The sequence below is a fragment of the Pleurodeles waltl genome, chromosome 10 (assembly GCF_031143425.1).
Source record: "Pleurodeles waltl isolate 20211129_DDA chromosome 10, aPleWal1.hap1.20221129, whole genome shotgun sequence".
Lineage (NCBI taxonomy): Eukaryota > Metazoa > Chordata > Amphibia > Caudata > Salamandridae > Pleurodeles > Pleurodeles waltl.
The window spans coordinates 82,714,406-82,736,326 of NC_090449.1; the positions used below are offsets into that span (position 1 = coordinate 82,714,406).

The following is a 21,921-nucleotide window of genomic DNA, read 5'->3' on the forward strand; positions in this document are numbered from 1 at the left end:
GAAGGAAAAAGAGGGGTGAAAAGGGAGGTAAGGAAAGAAAGGATAGCAGGTAAGGTGAAAATGTGGAGCAGTGATGGCAAAGATGGGAGAAGTGGAGGGTGAATAGAAAACAATAAAGGCATCAAGAACCTAGGGAATAAAGAAAACCAAAGGAAGAAGCAGTTAATTAAAAGAAGAGTGGCGGCATGGGAGGAATAAAAGAAGAAATACTTGAAGTGGTTGCTTTTACTTTTTGTGCCTATTGTTTAACCAGAGGTAAAATCCTAATGTTGGCTCTGACCCAAAGACAGAATGTAATCTTAGATTTCAAACTGAACTACTGGGTGATCTTGAGAAATGAGTTTCTCCATGCTAACGTCACAGTTTTTTTCCAACATTTTAAGCTTATATTGGTGAAGTAATTGGCAACGAGCTGACACATAATTAGGCAGTTTCAAGCATGCTTGTATTTGTCACTGCTCATCAATGCAGGTAAAACGGAGAGGGTTGTTCTTTCTCACATAAAATGAACAATTACAGTGGGTAAGATTTCCTCTCTATTTGTGTTACCTTGGAACATGTCTAACTTATTTTGCTTTTTTTTTTTTTTAACGACCCACAAGTTATGCTTCAGAACCTGCAGCCATTTGGACTACAGAACGTGCACCTTCACAGTGTTACCCTTCGCTGATGACAAGAAACTAACTTTACCACCACCACATTAGTTATCCCTCAGGGGAGCTGGGCAAAACAAGCTCCACTTTATATTAAATTCCTATGTTAATTGTATGCACTGGTACTTAACAGGCGCTTGCAAGGGGATGCGTCCAAGTGACTGATGGTAGACTGAGTCGGAATGACCACAATTCCAAGTGGTGGTGAATGACAGTGCTTATGAGTCGGCTTGAGAGTCAGTCGTTTTGACTGGTTGCATAGCACCAGTGAGGATAGCACCAATGAAGCCCAGCTGACCATGGAACAGTGGCAAGTATATCTAATGATGTGGGGGTACAGTAGGTTGAAGGGTGCTGTTGTAACATGAGTATGACTCAGTGAATCATATGGTCAGTCGTTTGCTGGTCATCATAATTCTGCAACTTACGAGTACTAAAATCTTGTTGTTTCTATTCTGCATGATGAGTCAATGGTTGTTCTAGGGAAACCAGAAACGCTGTAGGAGCTATACCTAGTGCAACAAGAAAGACGGCTGTGGTAATATTTTGCAATAGTAATAAAGTAACATTTCTTTTAAGGTTCGATAATTTTTTTTCTTGCCTCAATGCAGTCTAGAGAAGCATTTCTTTCAAAACTCTAGAGCACGTGTAAAAAACATTTCTAATAACAGTATAACCTGAATTATTAGGAGAAGGGTGTTTTAATGGGACACAAGTTATTTTATTCTTCCTTTCTCTAAATGCACTTCCCAGGGAACAGTATACCAAATGAGAAGCTACACTAGGTCCATTTGTTTTGCATCATACATTACTCTATCCACAACACTACAAAAACTTGCCTTTCAGTGATGTCCACTCATCTTGGTCAGTAAGGTGTTTACCAGATGGACAGCTCTCCGTTCGAAACATCTTCAAATAAAGGGTAAACTCAGCAACAGATAACTTAACATTCACTGTGCAAGAGGCACATTTTAACTGTACAAGCGACTGGGCTGCTTCGGGAAAATTCCCATATTTACACATATAGAAGGGGATTTTCTCTCTCAAACGCTGTAACCTTGAAGACAAAAACAAAGAAAAACTTATGTTAAAAAGGAAAGAGGCATTTACCTCCATACAATCTGCAGAAGGGTTCTTCTGAATGAGAAAGGTCTATAACAACACCATTACTCATGTTTCACTATCTGGTGTACCCACTAGTGCTGGAAGGTAGATACCGGATGCCACCCACACTTATGTAGCTCACATATGCTGAGTCTGCATTTCATGAATGAGTGCAAGTATTAACTGTTTGCCCTCACTATGCAATTTAGTTTTTACATGCATGCTAAACTGTTACAACCGTAATGATGGCCTGCTGTTGTGAATGTGTAAAATATATGATTGTTAAGATGAGGAAATTGGATAGTATGATTTGTAATTAACAATTTTTAGTTAAGATCCTAATGGGTACTATGGGATCCCATATATACAGATTGAATACTAAGTGATGAGGAGATGAAATCATATCAAAGAACACAAAATAAAGAAAACATCACACAAAACAGGAATATTTAGTGTTAGGAACCACAGACTTTCACCTAAACTCACTAGTACCAAAACTATACATGCATGCTGAGACACGGCTGCTGATGCTTAGATATTGCTGAAAGAGAGGGAAATGGAGAGAAGGAGAAGGCGAGGCAAGCGAAAGGAAAGGTAGCGTGAGAGGAGAGAAGACCGAAGGGAAGAGGGAGAAAGAAGGAAAGAGAAAGGCAAAAAAGTGAATTTATTTATTGCTTGAATGTAAAGACTTCACATTGTAAGAAATAAGCAGTCAAGAAGCTGTTCCCATTCTCAGAAAAAAGGGGGTAAGGAAGACATTCTTTTTGCAAGTGTTGCCAATATACATTCCTTCCTTGTTCCAGTCTAACCACAAAGGAGCTAACTTTGCACCGGTATTTCGCTGGCTACCCAAGATCTAAATCCAAACATGGAAATACTTATGACGAAACACTGGAGCAGATAAAAATAAAACGATACCCTTCAAAACCATACAAGCCATTACAGATCTAATGTTTGGTAGAATTGGGTAAATTTCCCACCCCAACTTTCAGAAAGTGGAGGCAGAACATTTGTGAAACGACTGTGCCATTGTTTGTCAACACAATCACAAGCTCACAATTTATGACAAGATTGCTGCCCAGAGAGGTACAGTTTTAACCATCATCATAAACTTCTGATATGTACAACAAGTTAGTAAAATATAAAGAGCGAAAAAGGTATTTAAATATTACTTACGGCAATATATCATTGCATCGCACAGCTTTTAGGTAACGCACCAAATGTTTGTAACTGAAAAAGGATTATAAAAACAAATGTCATACAGAGAACATTGTCATATGCACAATACAATTTTAGTTCACACAATTTACCAAAGGAATCCATTTCTGACCATTTGCCTTTCCAGTGTTCCAGAAATGGATGGTTAAGGACTGGTCCAGGGAGTCTATTTAAGGGTTGGAGGCAGAGATTTAGCTGGATACTGCCTTCATTGACAGCATATATTTAGAAAACACAATAGATACCAAATTACAAAACTATACACACTTTCCCCTTTGTGTTTGCAATGATTTAGGACAGTTGGTAAGAAGGAAGTATCTCACAAAAAATCTGGGAGCGCTGCAAGAACATTATTCTAGCAAAGTCCTGGTGATGCCCTATGTACCCTCTTTCTATTTCAAATGCAACCAAAATCAGAAGCAGAACCAGACATTGGGGAACAGTGACAACAAACTAAAAAAAACAGAAAAGGACAAGAGGGGCAAAGGAGACAGATGAAGAGTTGCACTGGGGTGCATGACAGAGAAATCATGAGGGGAAGGGAGGAGACAGAAAGGACAGTTGGACAGAGTGTTAAAGATTGAGGGCTCAGGAGGAACCAAAGAAAAGGGTAAAAAACAGAAGTAAAACATAAGGAGAGTGGCAGGTTCTAACAAGCAGGGAAATGATGGAGGGTAAAAAGACAAGCCTCGTCCAGCACGATATTTTCACCAAGAAGGACATGCCATAAGTTGTGTTCATCACTCTGTTGAATGCCATTTAAGATGGTACTCTGGAATACATAGGGTGAATGGAAAAGGGCCAGTCAGAAGCATTTTAACAATGTTTTGTTTCTCCACACATTCAAGTACAAATGCTGGGTGGACTGTACGCGTTAATACTGCTACAGAAGTACAGTACCCCCACAGTTAAAGGTAGTGCTTTAGTCCTACTTTCTCAAGGTCGGCTAAAGACAAGCAATCACACCTCACTGACAGCAAAGAGTTACTTTTACAGGACCTGCGTGAATGTATAATGCTGTCACCCCCATTCAAACAAACACTGCTGGTTCCAGTACCTCCGTGCTTTACAGACCATCAACTACACCTCAGGGCTTTACAGTCCATCAACTACACCTCAGGGCTTTACAGTCCATCAACTACACCTCAGGGCTTTACAGACCATCAACTACGCCTCAGGGCTTTACAGACCATCAACTACACCTCAGGGCTTGACAGTCCATCAACTACACCTCAGGGCTTTACCGACCATCAACTACACCTCAGGGCTTTACAGTCCATCAACTACACCTCAGGGCTTTACAGTCCATCAACTACACCTCAGGGCTTTACAGTCCATCAACTACACCTCAGGGCTTGACAGTCCATCGACTGCTAAGGACAACCAAACCAGGGGAGGTGCCAAGCAGAGTTTGGGGGTAAATATAAAACTGTAAACATGAAGGCTGCCTAACAGTTATGTCTTTAATAGCAATTAACTTTTTTTATTTGAATATTTTAGCCGGGTTTTGGCTGAGCTCAGCAATCCCAAACACAGAAAGGTTTCGTGCATTACATTGGCATTAATGCACCATATGACTAGTCTGCCTGATGTTATGTTGATCACTATACTTACAAATCTGTGTGCATTCCAGAGTGGGGGCCACATGCCTAAACTTTTTATCTATATTGACAAAAACTTTGCAGATAGAGCACATAACTGGCAAAGGTTTGAGGCCATCGTAACCACAGACATATATTGAATCATATGATCTTACGTTGCAATATTCAAATCAGCAGTAATTCATAGAGTTTTTGTATTTTTTATGATTCCCGTTTTTCCTTAGAATGGTATACAACAGTGGTTCTTAACTTCTGTGGACCCTGACTTTATCATTACTGGAACCCGGGGACCCCCACTGAATCGTTACTGGGATCCTGGGATCCAGGGAATTGTACATTTAACCCCTTTACTTATATGCACTTTATTTATCTGTCAATATTATTTAATTTTCTAAGCAGCAGCGGACTCCTACGAGTACCCGGACCACAGGTTGGGAACCACTGGTATACAGCAATTGAACACTGTCTTGAAAATGTTTGTAATGCTTTCAACTGCAGTGGTTTCATTAGTTTTCTGCGATTTGTATTCCGTTATTTTACACTTCTTAAACATGGACGCCGTAGACACTTATTGGCACATGTAACCTCTCGCCCTACACTACTCTGGTAACATATATTTAACGTTAATGTGATACACCAAGTGACAACTTCAAAACACTCATGGGCACCTTTGGTTTCGCTGGAGTACCCACCACAACAAGGTAAATAACTACCAACTAAGCCACGGAAAACACACTCGTCTTACTCATTCCAAGATGTTTTGTATTATGTGCTATTTATGAGAGCTTGTTTATCACCTTGTGCAAGCACGGGTTCGATGTTTTGTTAATGTATAGTCTCCGTTCTGCGCACTAAAACAGTGTTGAATAGGGGTGAGCATGTTCAGCCTTAATAGTTTTATCACCCGCTAAAAAGCACTTCAGTTTTCAAATGGGCTAGAACAGAATCAGGAGCATGTTTTTTGTTCAATTCACCCATTTCTCTATTGTTGGATTTTGTTTTACAACTCACCACAATTGGTTTATGGAACGTCAGTTTTCATGTCATTGGACTGCACAATCGTGACACTTGTAGGCTTTGATAAGTCTGGGAAATATAGATCAAGCTCCCTCGCCTGAACCACACGTGAATACAACATTTCATAGTACTCTCCGCTTCCTCAATTAACCAAAGATATTCTCTGCTTTATTTAAGAATATTTCGGTTAAATGTTGCTTCTAGGGCTCCCCCTGACGAAGGGCTTACTGTTCGAAATGCATGTTCAACTGACCTTCAACTACACAGACTGTGTGAAAATTAACACAATGCTAAATACATTTTTTATTTGCAAAAAGCAAACAAGTTTTGATAACTGTGAAATACAGTCCAACGATATGCAGCGCGGATCAGGTTTATAGTCATTATTGGACCTGTAGATTGCTAAATGGTGTAAACACGTCAGGGTGCCATAGTGGACAGACGTTTTGGATTAAAAAAAATAATAAACCTACCCCAATACCTCTCCAACTCCAGAGACTCCTGAACCAAACTTCCATTAGCTATTTCAGGAAAATACCATAGTGTTCACTTTCTTCCTGCCTGGTCGTTCTTTTTAGTCCTCTTACAACCCTGGTCTTTCTTTTTCTACCCTTTCAATTGTACAAACAGTGAAAGGGCCGTGTGTCTATTTGGACAATACACTGTTTTTAACATGGTTCCTCATGGTTGCCATGAATGCCAATGCAATGTTGCAGGAAATGCAAAGATTCGACTCTTTAACTTTAGAGTCCATGGACCAGGTCACATCCAACGAGGGACATGCAGCACTGTGTGAAATAAATGCAGTAAAAATTGGTTCTTACTTTGCCTCTTCTTCCAATTTCTGCACCCGCGCCTGAATAACAGGCACTGCTTCACACAGAAACTCCTTTTTTCCTTTCCTGGTTCGCTGTCCAGTGATATTTTGTCCCAATAATATTGTAATTAAAAATAAGTCATCCCATGGCAGGACATTAAGGCTAAACAATAAAGAAATACAAAAAACAAATCAGCTAACAAAACATGTACGTCACATAAATTAGCTTTATGTTACCGAGCACTGTGGCATAACACATTTGAAATCAATCCAAAACAGTTGTTACTCACCTCTACGTTACCTTCTTTTTCCTGGAGCTTTTGAGGGATAGTCAATGTTCAGAAAAAAAAACATTCCTTAAAGTAAAAATGTTTGCCCACTGGCTTTGTCAATGTTGTTCTCCAACTTGATGAATCTAAAAAGGTGGTCTTGTTACCACTGATTAGCAGACTCATGTTTAGTTATTCTGTGAGCTGAATTAAATTTACATTCCAGTTTGCGAGTAGATCTGTTTTCCTTCCATTGTTCACGGACACAATGTCAACCCTGAAGGATTTAGCTTACATGTTTGTGCCTCATCATGACATGGTAGAAGTATGTGCTAATTAGTTACACCGCACAATAAAATACCGACTTGTCTACTGTTCACATACTTGTCACAATCTGTACAGAACTGTGGTACTTAGTACAGTCAGCAACAATATATGTAATATATATGTTCTCTGGATTCTTTCTGAATGCTGTGAGGCTTAATGTTCATACTGGAGGCGACAGCCGGAACTCTCAGAGGCCAGCAAATGCCTGCACTGGAGGACATTATCACCTCATCCAGCAGGATGGCTAGTATATCTGCATACTAAGGCCAGGGACTTCAAGACCTGCCAACTTTGGAATGCAACACAAGATTCCCCCAGACCGGAGAGCTGCCACCCCCTGCGCTGAGGCCTATTTGGCATCAGGACAGGTGGGAAATTAGCTATACTGGTAGGTGTGGTGCACTACCAGGCTAGTTACACCACTAAGGTGGGCAGCCTGATGTGCTCCATGAAAGGAGGTATCACCATTTTGTTTTTGGTGGAACTAGGAATTCTGGGACAGGGGAATGCCCACTCCCCCACAGGAAGTGGACATATTGGGGGGGGGGGGGGGGGGTGGGGGGGTTGTCATCAAATCACACTGGAGAGTAAATAAAAGCAAAGAACATACCCAAAATTCTGGATAATGCTTTCTCTCAGTAAGGTGGCCAGTTAGGTGGTGGAGGCTATTGTGGACTCAGTGGTTTCCCATTTGGTGGAAGTGATGGAACAAAATCAATGTTGTTTACTCATGATTGCCACTGGCGTGGTTGACAATCTCTAGTCATAACCTGACAACAGAGGCTGTGTGAAGCACAGCCTGAGATGACACAAGATAAGACGGAAGAGGTCTAACAGCTGAGAGACAAAAGGAACCAGCTTGCTGTGGCAGTACATTATGTTTGACTATGCCTCTTGTAAGGAAACTATATTTCCAACAGAGTAAAGGTTTCTACACCTTTTATCCAAAAGAAAGGCAAAAATGAAAAACAATAGGCATAGAGGGGGCTGGGTAGTTTGGGAAGATAGTCCAAACTTTACTGGCATTCCTGTGTTGTTAATTAGAGATTTAGCTAATATCAGCCAATACACTGATCTAATATGAGTGAATCAGAGAGAGAGAGAGAAAAGAAAGAGAGAGAGAGAGAAAATGAGAGCCACAACTATTGTGTCTTTTTTAAAAATAGAAGGGACCTAAACCAGAACAGACATAACTTGCATTGGCAATGTGATCCACCTGCGATAGCGAGAGGGGTCTCCTTTGAGGGTTTGTCAATATGGATGTGAAAGTAGGCATCATTTGTGCTCGGCGTGCAAAACAAATACACCTCCATTCATCCCCCCCCAGCTAAAGAACTGTCACAGAGTAACAAATTGCACAGATGTAGCTAAAACGTGCTTTGTCACAAGAATGCATTTTCCATACCTAGTGTTCAACAAACTTCTACAAGTCCTGCTTTAATCATTCAACTCAATCTAGTCTTTTGCATCTGGCTTTAGGGTAAAGTCACACATTTAACATCACAGTAGGTATCATTGTATCCATGGCTACTGGTCAGATGAATGAAAGTTTGCATGCCTTGCATCATTCCCATAGTGTGGTTTGACTAATAAACTGACTTCCACTGACAAGACAGAGGTTTTACATGGCACTTAGGATTAGTAGTCCAGATCCACACCTCTCTATATTTGCCTTTAAAGCCTTGAACCTCCATGCATGCAGGTGAACTGTCTGCCGGGAGGAAATGGGTACTCAACTCTCTAATCAACATGTTATTTCAGCATGAAATCAAGTAAAGTAAATGTGTTATTTATGGTGTTCCACTTTACAAAACAACTTTGAGCTTTGCAAATTTTACAAATTAAAAATTAAGTTGTTGTAGCCGAAAGAATTATGTTTATAGGGCACCAATTGCTAAATAGTAAATAGTCAGTAAAATAATTATTTCAAACCTTTTTTTCTAAAATAATGAAGTATCTCATGTCACACTTTTGCTGTACCCTAATTTGAAAGTTTGTTAGAGTTACTTAAAGGAACTCAATTTACCAACCTCAGAATGCTGCAAAGTTGGGATTTGAAGTGGTGGCATTCTTCTCACAACAGACATCAGAAGAACTTTGACTTACTGACCCCATCTAGGTGACGATGCCTTACTAACATGCCCAATAATTTTTACCATATTATCTCCTCTACAAGCTGGCTTTTGAGTCAGATGCAGTACAGAGAAGGTGGTGATGTCAATCCTCTCTTTTATGCTGATCAGGATGCATCAGCAGCACTGGAAACTGTGGGCCATCAGTTAATGCTAGATAGACAAAGTCTAATAGGCCAATATAGGCCACCCTGGATTAATTTCTCTTATATCTTAGAACTTAAACTAAACAAAGGTAAGACAGAAATTATTAATCCCGCTTCCGTTTGGAATTTCTTGTTTTGGTTTCCTTGGCTCGTTTAGAAGAATAGACCTGTGCCACGAGCCAGGAACTTGGAAGTCAAATTAGACACACAACAACAGTCTGACGAAATAAACCTAGTGGTGAACATGTGTTTGTTTCAATTGCATACACTGAAGAGGATCATACATCATTTCTCTCTTGCTCAAAAGATCTAAATATTAAACACATTTATTGCAGCACAATTATATTACTATAAAGCCATTTATCTGGATGTACCTGCTAAAGCAATAAACAAGCTTCAAGGTGTTCATAATATTTCCAATCAGGCCATCATTTAATTCTTAAAGATCAGACTCTCTACTGCATTAGCTATGATACGCTGGCTTCCAGCAAAGAAGAGTTCTGTTTTAAGATCCCTCTACTTGGCGCATACAACACTTTTTCATTAAAGAACAAATCAGCTATCAATTACGTTTTTCTGCTACAAACTACGACACAGTTTAAGGTGTGAAAAGGCTTTTTGGTGGCAGCTCGTAGGTTTTACTGAGTTCATCAGAGAGATGGAGTGTTCTTGTTCACATTGGTGAGAAGGTGGAACTCGCTGCACTGTTTGCATTCTGAAACCTCACTGGGTAAATCCAGGAAATTATTAAAAACCTGGTTTTTCCTGTGTTTTATGTTTTTAGGCATCAGATAATAGCTGTATGTGGTGAACTTATGGATCCAGATAGGTTATTTGAGCCCCAAGGGTTCTTAAGGTGAACACTCTGAAGCATAATTATTGTACATAGATAAACATTACAGTAATTTCTCTATTAAAGACTATCAATTTGGTGACATCTCTGTGCCGCTCTGGAATGTAGCACTTATGGCCTTGTTTTACTATACGGTTACCTTTCACCACTGGCAACACCCAAAACTGTTGACAACACCCAAAAAAGTGCTCTTTTCCGACACCTCAACCTTTTCTTCAGGTTTGTACTTCACAAACACCCCACCACAATTATGACGACAAGCAAATTAAAGGCCACAGCTCTGCAGGCATACATGAGAGTGCTACCCTCCTGAAGCAATGTCCAAAATAGCTACTAATCAAGGCCAAACAAAGAAAATGTCTCAACGGGAAGATGTAATCTTGCACTTACCAATTACTGAAGCAGTAGCAGTGAGGAGGTAGTGGAAGGGACTGGAAAAAACGAATAAATTTGTCACACAGAGTATTAGGAAAGCCAGACAGCACTAACATCTTCTGAAGGTTTCCAAGAATCCTGGCAATGGAGAGGAAAACAATCTTATTATAGAATAGTAGCAGTTTTATGTATCAAAAGGACTTTCCAAGAACAATTATTCTTTAACATGGATATTCTATTAGAGTTAAATACTGTGGTAGATACCCACATTTAGTAACGGTCCTTTAAAAGATCTGAATAATTTTTCAGGACTCTGCATGACTTATGGGTACCTTCTTGTTTTCGGGTTTTAAGGACTGCTAGGAATTCCACGAAAAGGCCACCCCCGGAAGCCTATTCAGTTTTGATTTGGGGGATGTAGGTAAGTGGATTATTATGGGGTGTGGTTGGGAGACCTCACCATGTAATAATCTCATAATCTTGATCAGGTCCAGGTAGGTTTCTTTAAGTAAACCCTTAGCTCAGTCCTGGGTAGCTGTGGCACACAGCAGCCAGGCTTATTCAAAGAAACAAGTGTAAAGCAATTAGAAGTACCAAAACAACAGCTAAGTAAGAAATACAACACAATAACAATTCAAAAGCAATTTATACAAAGAGAGTATTTTATATTAAATTGGACACCAAAACAACAAAAATCTAACGAGGGTAACCAGAGATATGTTTTTTCAAAAGGTAAGTACAATTATTTTTAAAAGATGCAATAAACTGTTGTTATTGGTCAAGCAGTTCGTAGCCACCTGGCCACAACAGAACAGGAGCCTGTCACAGGGACCATTTAGGTCCAGGGGGATGGTAACCTGTTGCTTTTCAGCAGTCTTAGGGTCCCCAGAGAAGTTTTCTCCTTTAATATGATCGGCCAAGAAGTGTTCCTGATGCTGGGGGTGCAGAATGCTGAAGCTGCTGCAGATCTGCGTTGAGTATTCCTCGGGCCACCCTGGTATCTATGAGTGTCAGGGTTCTTCTCTGGCTTCAGGTTTTCCATCTCCGACAGTTTGGGGGAGGGAAGCAGCGGAAGTCCAGTCACTAATGGTCAACTGTTCTCCTGGTTCCAGCGGTCTTCGATTGCTGGGTAACCAAGTGTTTTGCTTTCACTAATGACAGAGTTGACAAAAATCTCTGGATTGCACTTCTCCGTTCAAAGAAGACATTTATTATTATTTCAACACAAGGTTCCTAAAAAAGGAGTTTAGTAGATTGAAAGCACATGTTTAAAAATAGTCACAGCAATGAAAGGAAAATATGTCAAAATGATTCTCAACTGCAATGTACACAGCAAATATATGTAGCTATGATTATGCAAAGCAAAGAATGAAGTAAAAATTCATCACCGTAGGGGGCCTGTCAGATGCTTCATCTTTCTCATGCCAGCAAGAAGATGACCCCGTTCAACTGCGAGAAAGAGATGTCCACCCTCACAGGACAGATGTCAGGCATTTGACGCCTAATTCTGAACGAGGTCTCGGAAATTCCACCGCTACTGAGCAGGGACACCTTTTTATATCTTAAAGAACCGGGGAAGGGCTTTCTGGAAAAACCCCTACCATAAAAAAGAAATATTCAAACATGCTGGCACATGTAGGTCAGAGTTGAAAGAAACAGGTTGGAACTGGCCAGTCTCCCAAATTGTCTCTCCCAAGCCCAAACCATTCCCTGCTTGCACTAAAAAACATCAGTCTGGTACATTCGTATCGTGCTGACTGCCTGCCTCCTCCATATTATGTATTACCTGTTCGGTGATAATGTGCCCTAGCTTTTCGGTGAGAAAGAATACGAAAACAAGCACAGTTTAAAATGTGAAAAAACATGGACGACTAACATAGAAGAGTCTAAAGTTATGATAAAGTCAATAGGCAGCTAAACTGAATACAAAATGTAATCTGCAACTGGTGAACACTGGACAACTAATCCAGGTGCAAAGTGGTGCAACACAAAGCCAGTGGTCAAAAACACATATTTCACTACACCAAGTTTACTTCGACATTGGCTATGGGTTTCAGAGGCTTGGGGACACCTGGGAAGATCCAGACTCTGATACCAATAGGCTCATCATCATCCAGCGGTGGGGTAGGTGTTCTTGGCAGCTGGGATTTCGACGGGTGCAGGTTTCTTCAGCTTTTGGTAGTTCTGATGCTCAACAGGAGGTCAGCCACCTAAGCCCTTTAAGTCACTAACTCCATCCAGGCACAAGAGGAGCTTTTTCCCACCAGTAGTCACAACAGACACAATGCTCTTTGCAGGTCCCTTGTGTGCAGCTGGTGCAATTAAGTCTTTTGTGCAGCCTCGTTTTTCTGGGTCCAAGGAGCAACAGGGCAGTCCTCCTTCAGTTTTCGTCCAGTCCAGTGATGATCTCAGGACTCTGGTTTTGGAGTGTCACTTCTATGTCACCTACCCGTATGTAAGAGGGGAGTTACTCACTAGCAAATGGGGCAATAGTTTCCGTGAGGGTATCCTTCCCACTTTGCATCACTTTCTAGGGGGCTGGGCAACAAACAATTCATGGATCCTCTCTCTACCTGAATCACAAATGGTGCAAGCCTTCTTCCCATGTGAGGTGCCCTGGGCACACCTCTCGGGTGTGCCCAGCATGATGAGCCACTCCTCCTGGAAGACTAGTTTTGCAACTGTTTTTTCCCCTCTGGAGGCGATGCCAGCCTGTCTGCCTACAAAAAGGAGCGTGTGGGGGCAATTTGATAAACTGAGGCGGTAACCTCTCTGAAGCTGGGCCATGTGCGGCCACCACCCAGTAGTCATCCTCACAACATCGACGACTCTTTGTTCCCTGTTCCCGGGAGCACTTCACACTTCCAAATAGCAAGGCAGCAAGTGGTCCCAGGTAAAAAGAAATGCTGCAGATAGTCAGGAAAGGCTACCGAAGGTTCGTGCAACAAAGTGGTGACTTCTAACTTTATCTTCCAAAGTAGAGGTTACGTAAAATTCAATCTTCATTATGAGTCATGTTAAATGTTACATTTAATTTGATGTTTTGGAGTAATATCTTTGCAGGTCCCAAACTGAAGTTAGCACTTAATGTGGTGGCTACTGAAACTCCAAGTTAGCCAATGAGACCACTAACCTTGCCACATTAAAAAAGTCAACTTAGGTTTTCACTGTTGGGACATATTAAGCTAGCACGAGCATGCCCTTTTTTTTTTTTTAATATATTAAGCACACTGCCTGGTGATCTACTAAAGCTTTCACTAGCAATAAATTATTAATATTAACAAGTATTTGCAATACAGTAGGCCTCGCATTCTCGAGAGTTAGTGCTATTGGCTTTGTAAATGCCTAATTGGACATTTCTTGCCACATAAATTGGTCAACCCTGCCTCATAATGTGTTCCTTTCCTGCCACATAATTCCAGTGACCCTGCATATAACTAAAACTAAAAATGAAAATGTTGCCATTTAGCATCCTAATTTAAATCTGCTGTGCTAATTACAATAGAATACCACTCCTCACCCACGCTCACAAAGCACTGCACAACACCGGACCAGAATACCTCAACAAACGACTCTCCTTCTACACCCCGACTCGGCATCTCCGCTCCGCCGATCTCGCTCTCTCAAGCGTCCCACGTGTCCACAGAACTACAACCGGCGGTAGATCATTCTCACACGTCGCCGCCAAAACGTGGAACACTCTTCCCACCCACCTGCGCCAGACCAAATACTTCGTTATCTTCAGGAAACCTCTCAAGACCTGGCTGTTCGAGAAGTAGCAGCACCCCCCCCCCCCCCCCTTATCCCCCCTCAGCACCTCAAGACCCGGACGGGTGAGTAGTGCGCTTTACAAATTCCTGATTGATTGACTGATTTATTGATTTCATCACCCCACCATCAGAGTTGTTGCTTAACACAATCCCCCCCCACCCCCCACCCCAAAAAAAAAAAAAAAGATTCAAGACAGCCATGGGGGAAGAACAAGAGAAATAAACTAGAAGGGTCACCAAACATATCAAGAGTCTTCAGTCATAGTGTAATAAGGATGTTACGGTGGCCTGAATCATGGTCATAATTGCAACAAGGAGAGGTTAGTATAACATACAATCCAAGGTTGAAAAAAAACTTGGCAATGCCTAGCATGTGCTGGCAGGGCAGAATATCCACTTCATAGCCAAACAAGAGAATATTTAAGTAAGTTACTTAAGCTTGAAATGGCACACTAGTTAAGCCAGAACAACAAACAGACCAACAAATTACATCCCTGATGACCGGCGTGGGGGTCACATATCGCACTGCACAAACACTGCGTTATGTGCAACAAAAATAAACACAGGCAGAAAGAGTTGGATTGGACCACCCATAGTCAACTGCTTCAAATACGACTGAAACGATCTTAATCCTTGCCAAAGCAGGGTATATAAAACCTACACCGTTTCACACACACATTTCTCCCTTATCACAAGCTACTGTTGCCAGCGAGAACAAAAAGCATAACACATGCGTGAAGTTGTGTTCTCAAAAATATAATCCAGTAAACATTATTTTTACATTTGAAACAATAAAGAGCCGTCCCATTAACAGAAACGTAAGCAGCTTTAGATAACAGTAATCGGACTTGGGAGGGGGTCAGTCCAGTGAAGAGGATTATGGAGGGGCTAGTTTCTTCCAAACAGACTGCCCATTGTACACTCACCTACGTGCACTACTGGACGAATAAACCAAAGAACACATCTTGGTGAGCCGTAAGATACATATTTATAGCTCCATGTTAAGGCCAAGTATTACTTTCTTTAGTTACACTTGTTATACAAACATTCATGCATCTGTGTTTTCTCATTAATAAAAGCGTATACTTCTACATGAGGGTGCCCACCTTACTCGCCTATGACTGCCAGACAAGCCTCAAGCTTTGAGGGACAACTTAATGCACTCTGGGAAATGTAGCCTTTTTCTTCTACTGAGCTAATAGGAGAACTCACTTGATAAGCCTGAGACTGGAGACAGGATCTGCAGCACTGTGGAGTCAGGTGGTGACCCCTCTTTCAGGAGGTAGCTCCCAATGTAACCTTCATTTAATTAAAGTGCTATGGTCTGGCAGCAGCATTCATGCTGGTGTTTATTTTAAAATTTTAAATGTTTTCCTCATGTGGACACAATTAATTACATTAAAAGTGACTACAATGAAAGACCTACTCTCATCTTTGGCATTTTTTAAATAAAACTTCATCAAGACTAAGAAAGTAATTTTTACGTTACAAACATGAATCTTGTTGCAGAGTGACCATTGCCAATTGAATCGTCACTCTGGTTCCAGCACTAGATAGACACTGCCAAGGAAAGTAGCCTGAAGCACTGGTGTGACAGTGCACAATACAGGCAGAAGACCACTATACACAGCAGGCGTGTAACATCACATGAAACTGATCTGAAACTTGTAAAATGCGGGTTCCAGTCGGCACTGTAGGAGGCAGCCTTGGTGGGCTGTGCCTTTTTACGAAGAGCACAAACCATGCAGCAAACCACAAGAGCTTGATTGTAACAAGAAAATCAGTAAGGCAGCCAACAGTATGTAGAGTCCTCCCGAGAGATGTGTTTGTTCAGAAAGCCATAAACAACAGCTGAGGCATGTCTCGTGGACAGCAGAGTTACCTCCCCAGACCAGCGGCTAGCGCTCGACTCCACGTCACTCTGTAAAGTGCTGTGGGCCTGGACAGTCCCTTTTCAGCTCTCCCACTGTAGTTCAAGGTCCGTAAAGCTGGGAGCTGCAGTGCTGCATGGCATGACTACGGGATGGGAGGGCCCTTGACTTGTCAGCCTGCATCAGCATTCCACTTTGCCTGGCAATTACTCCGAGAACCCGATCGGCCTGCGGATTAAGGAAACTGTCAAGTGTAAAAAAGTTAAATAGTTTCCAAAATTTTATTGCCAGAAAGAATAAAGAATATAAACAAGCAGAGGCGAAGGAAGGACAGCAGCAATGACGGGAGGGAGAGCGATCGAGGCAGCAAATGGCCAGTGATGGGCAAGCAAATGTGACCAAGATAACAGGCTGATTTACACCTGTTTCCTGAAACAGCGTTGCAGCTACGTTGAGAGCAAGAATGCTATGTAAATGAAAAGGGAAGCTTCCCCGAACACAAGCAGCAAACAAAGAAAAAAAATGTTCCCCCAAAGAACAGACAAACACAACAAAGCGTAATTATACAGTAGTTGGTCCCTGCTCCGAAAAAGAAAAAGGAGGCACAAAGAGGCATGACTGAGCACTAGCAAGCCAGGATTTTTAAATGACAATGAAACAAACAAATTAAATGGCATTAAGACCACAGAAGATATATACTTTAAAGTAAACAAGAGGTTGTACGCTTACGCTCCACCTAAAAAGGAAGGAGAGCAACTCGCAAAAACAGTTTATTTTGAGATGTGGGGTTGCCCATCCACGCTGCATTTGCAGGTGCACAGACATGTTATCACCTTGTCAATGTAGTGGTAGCACCCTTAAGTGCTGCTGTCCACTAGTGACATTGAACTTACTAGCCCTTGGAACCACTTATACTTGGAACTTACAAGTAAGTTACCTGAGCCAATCAAGTATTAGCTGGTTGTATATGTATTTTGGGGGTCAAAGCATATGCTCTGGAGCCTGGACAGCAGGGTCCAGTGCACTACAGCATTTAGAAACCAGCAGCATCAGTAAAATAAAAAAAAATAAAAAAAAAAGAGGAGGGGTGATCATGCAAAAGGAGGTCCTTTTCTACAGAGAATGTTAAGAAAGACTATTACTCACTGTAGGAAAGTGCCCCTTTTGGCATGCACCCCCACCCCACACTTTTTGCCTGGTTTCATGTGTAATTTCGACTGAAAGTGCTCAGGGTCCCTGCTAAACAGGTCCGCAGTTCCAGATCTATTTCCCTAAAACTGCCAGTCGTTTTTCACAATTAGCAAACCTTTAATTGCCACTGTAAGTCCCTAGTAAATGGTACCCCTGGTATCTAGGACATGAGGTACTAAAGGAAGGCCCCTGAGTGCTGCAGCACAGATTGTGCCACCCTAAGGGACCCTCTCACCTAGTGCACCCAGTGCTGCCTTTACAGACTGCATGAATTGGTGCAGACCCAAAATGACACACAGCCTGTGTGCCCTGGCAGGCTGCGCTGTATGTAATACATGTAAGTCACCCCTCTGGCAGGCCTTGCAGCCCTAAAGGCAGGGTGCATTATATTACATGTGAGGGCATACCTGCATGAGCAGATATGCCCCTGCAATATCTTTGTTGATTCTCAGACAAAGTAAGTGAACAGTGAAGCCATTTTAAGTACATGTGCTGGACACTGGTCATTACGTGCTCCCCAGCTACATGACGGTTTCACTGAAGATAGGGACGACTGGTGTCAAACATCTCGGATTAATAAACCCTCCTGACCTCCTCTCCCAGGTATAATGGACATTCCTGGGCGGGGAGCTTCAAAGGCCTTGCTGACTTTGAAATGCAACCCAGGCCTCTCCAAATGGAACGTTTGGCTGCAGAACTGGTGGGAAAAATAAGTAAATTAGTAGGAATGCCCACTTCATGTCAGTCCTACCCCTAAGGTGAAATAGCTGAAGTGGACACTACTTTTTAATTTCCTCCATCTTGCATGGAAGATATTAGGCCAGTAGGGTTAGGGCTATGCCACTTCGCAAAGAAAGTGGTCACAGAAAGGGCGTAGTCATCCTAAAGGTGAGTAAGCGCATTGGCTGTCACCTGGCACTCCCTCTAATGCCCCTAAATTCAGTATTTAGATGGCGGCCCTGAACCCTAGAAACAGATTCCTGCAATCTAAGAAGAACCGGGCCCGTCACCAGCAGAGAAGCCTGAAGACACCTAATGACTTGATCCCAGCCCTACCAGCCCGTCTGCAGCCTTCAACGAAAAATGCACCCAGAAAAGGACCGTCCTGCATCCCAGCAACCTCCAAAGCCTTGGGACTGACTGCCTTCACAAAAGACCTAGAACTTCCGTGGACAGCAGACCTGTCCAGAAGAAACCATCTTTAAAGAAGAAGAAAGCTGCCTGAGGAACCGCAAAACCAGACACCAGAAGTGACCACTGCACCAGACTCCCCTGACCAAGTGGCCCACATGTCCAGTGAAGTTCCCAGGTGCGTCCAACCAAGAGTTCTTCGTAGGCTGACCCCTGCCAGACTCCCCAGCAACACCTGTAGCCTAAATATGAGGGATTCCCCTGACCGCGACCTGCCTGGTGAGCTGATTCCAACGTCTAAAGACACCTCTGCAGTAGCATAGAGTGCAGTGGTGCAGAGAAGAGTGATGTAAAATTCAGGGGTGGGGAGTGCAGTGCTGCAGAGCAGAGTGGGGTGGAGCGATGCCGGGTGGAGTGGTGCAGGGTGGAGCAGAGTGGTGAAGAGTGGAGTGATGCAGAGTAGAGTGGCATAGAGTGCATCGCCATGAGGTGGTGTAGAGTGATGCAGAATAGAATGCAGTAATATGGATGCAGAGGCACATAGTAGAACTGGTTAAAGTTCAGAGGCAGAGAGTGCAGTGTTGCAGAATAGAGTGTCATAGAGTGGAATGGTGCAGAGTAGAGTGCAGTGGCATAGAGCTGTGCAGAGCAGAGGGGAATGGGATAAAGTGGCACATGCGTGGTGTGGTAGTACACTACCATTACAGACAACAAATCTTCAATTGAAATTACCATTACATTTGTACATTTGTAAAATCAACGCTTTACTGATAAAAGGATACAGTGCACAAACGATAGTGTGTGGAGAGGTATTCACTTAGTGTACTGAATTGTTTTGATACTACTTAAGTACTTGTTTCCACTACACTTCAGAATTACCCATCCAGTAGCGAGCATGACTGTCACCGAAATCCTCTCACTTTGAAGACAGAGAAAGAAAAGTAAACACCAAACTCCTTGTAAGACGAAGCCTGACATTTGACCTCTGCCTTTGAATGCACAGCAAATGTGACACGATAAGAACAAGATTTAAAGTCCTGTTTACAGAAAGGGAGAACTCTGAAGATACAGTAAATAGGGTTAGGGCAACAGAACGGATGAACTCAAGCTGGATAGCCTAAAACAAATAACGCCAGCAAATAGCAAGAAAATATGAGCTACAAACGACAAAGTCAATGGTAAGCAACAGGTGGAATGCATTCCCAGGGAAGATTTCTTAATGTCCCCAAAATATTGTTAGCAAACCAGACCGCTGTGCAGTCCAGTAGGCTTTCACTTAAAAACGGACATCTTCAAATGAAACACTGTACTGTGCTATTCTTGACAATAAAAACATAACAAATGTCCTGTCGATTCCTAGATGACAGCTCAATGGGAGATGCAGTTTAAGGAGACTGGTCTAAAATATTCTATTATGCTTTTTCTCCATACTTTCTCGCCAACATCCATTCATCAATACAAGGCTACCAATGCAGAGATAAAAGTGGCCTTGGGCCTCAAAAAGTAGTGGCATCAAGACCAAAGCGTCAAAGTCCTGCAGTCATATGCAGTTACGAAGAGAAAAATTTGTGAATACCAACTGCCTATGCACACAAATGCATAAAGGTGCAAGTAAGGGCCGTGCACCCCATAGAACCTTCATGAATAATGCAGACAGCAGTAAATCTGTGCAAGATAAAAGTTTATGTCTCCCATATGCATATTACTTATCATTGTTTGATTAACTTGGCCCACTTGCGCCAGGTTTAGTACTAATCCTTAAATTACACTTAGAAGCTTATGGTAATGAAGATGCCTTTATGCTCATTGACACTTCATTGTTATCCATGGTCAGCTATTGCTTAATCTAGAATAGGATACATATGTGACTAGGGTATGGCAGAACCACTTCAACATGGATAATCAAGTTAAGAAATACGACCAGAAATAGAATGTCAATTAGAAAAAGTAAAATTGACTGAACATGCTTCTATTCAAGGATACTCCAAGCAGAATCAATAGAATCTTCAATAGAAGGCATATACTATTTAAAGCTATCAAGAACTTGGTCATGCAATTCTATCTCCACCCTACTTCAACCCGCAATGCAACAAGATGGTGACACTTCAACAGATTCAATAAAGTTGATGCAAGATTCCTCCACCACCCTTGATGACCACATCATCATATGAACATTCACAGTAAAAAGCATCAACGGCTACACACTTAAAGCTCTTTTCAACATCATCAATGTCAAACACCTCCATGGAATATCTCATAACATCCTCAGAGCTGGTAAGATCCTACCACGTCTGAAGAAGGTCTACTTTGATTGCGATGATCCTGTCAACTAACATCCTGTCACAATAGCCTTCGTCATTAAAAGTGTTCCTGTCCTTGGGGTGGTAATACTGCACCCTTTTGAACTACTACCCAGTACGCTCCCACTATCAGCAACTCGGATTGTCATCTTCCACCATATCTATAGCAACATCTTCCTTGGCACTACAAACGGCCAACAGGAACAGCAGCCAACGCCACAATAGAACCATAACCCAACATGCTTGCAGCAAGTAACACCAGGTAAAGGTGTCACACGCCCAAACACACCATTAGGGACCTCATTTACTAGTCCATATATCCAAATCAGCTGCTATTAATATGTATTACTTAGACTTGACTGACCATACCATCACAACCCTCCTCTCCCCTCACAATCACCCCACTCACCACCATGTTGATCTGCTGCACTATAATGCCCATTACTGAAGGCAGCCAACACCTGTAAAGCAGCCGTTCTTCTGCTTCAAGAGCCACCTTCAGGGTGCCTTCTGTGAGGACCTGGACTCTTTACAGCAACATCATTCTCTGATGCAAGACATCAACTCCCTTTATACACTCTTCATACTATCAAGGTCACCAACATTCACTTCAGATTTGCTTACTAAAGCTCAGGCCCTCCTCCCCAGGTACACTTAGGAAAACTCTAAGAACAAGTGTTCATTATAAGGCAAGAGAAAATGTTGGCAAACATCAGAAAGCCTAGAGACCCCAGAAATTCACGGTCCATGAAGGCAGAATCTAACTATACGAACATCATCAGCACAGCCTTCAATAGAAGTCATGTACTATTCAAAGCCATCAAGCACTTGGTCGCGCTAATTTATCTCTACCCTACTTCAACCCACAATGCAACCAGACTAACATACTTCAACAGATTCAATAAAGATGATGCAACATTCCGCCACCATCTTTGATGAAGACATCATCATATTTACATTCATAGTAAAAAGCATCTGTGGCTACACACAAAGCTATTTTCAACATCATCAATGCCAAACACCTTCGTGGAATATCTCACAACATCCTCAGAACTGGTAAGATCCTACCACTTCTACAGAAGGTCTACTTCTATTGCGATGATCCTGTCAACTACCATGCTGCAACAATACCATACATGTTTTTAA

General features: G+C 42.0%; 1 protein-coding gene across 2 annotated transcripts in view; it reads right to left on the reverse strand.

Annotated features, from left to right (window-relative positions):
• The window catches only part of LOC138261138 (uncharacterized), a 295,522-nt gene that overhangs the window by 113,522 nt on the left and 160,079 nt on the right, over positions 1 to 21,921 (reverse strand). For both annotated transcript variants that reach the window (XM_069209818.1, XM_069209819.1), the window contains exons 9-12: positions 10,528 to 10,650; positions 6,418 to 6,573; positions 2,934 to 2,987; positions 1,493 to 1,710 (exon numbers count right to left, since the gene is read on the reverse strand). In XM_069209818.1, coding sequence (XP_069065919.1) covers positions 1,493 to 1,710; positions 2,934 to 2,987; positions 6,418 to 6,573; positions 10,528 to 10,650 — 551 coding nt within the window. The remainder of the gene's footprint in view (positions 1 to 1,492; positions 1,711 to 2,933; positions 2,988 to 6,417; positions 6,574 to 10,527; positions 10,651 to 21,921) is intronic.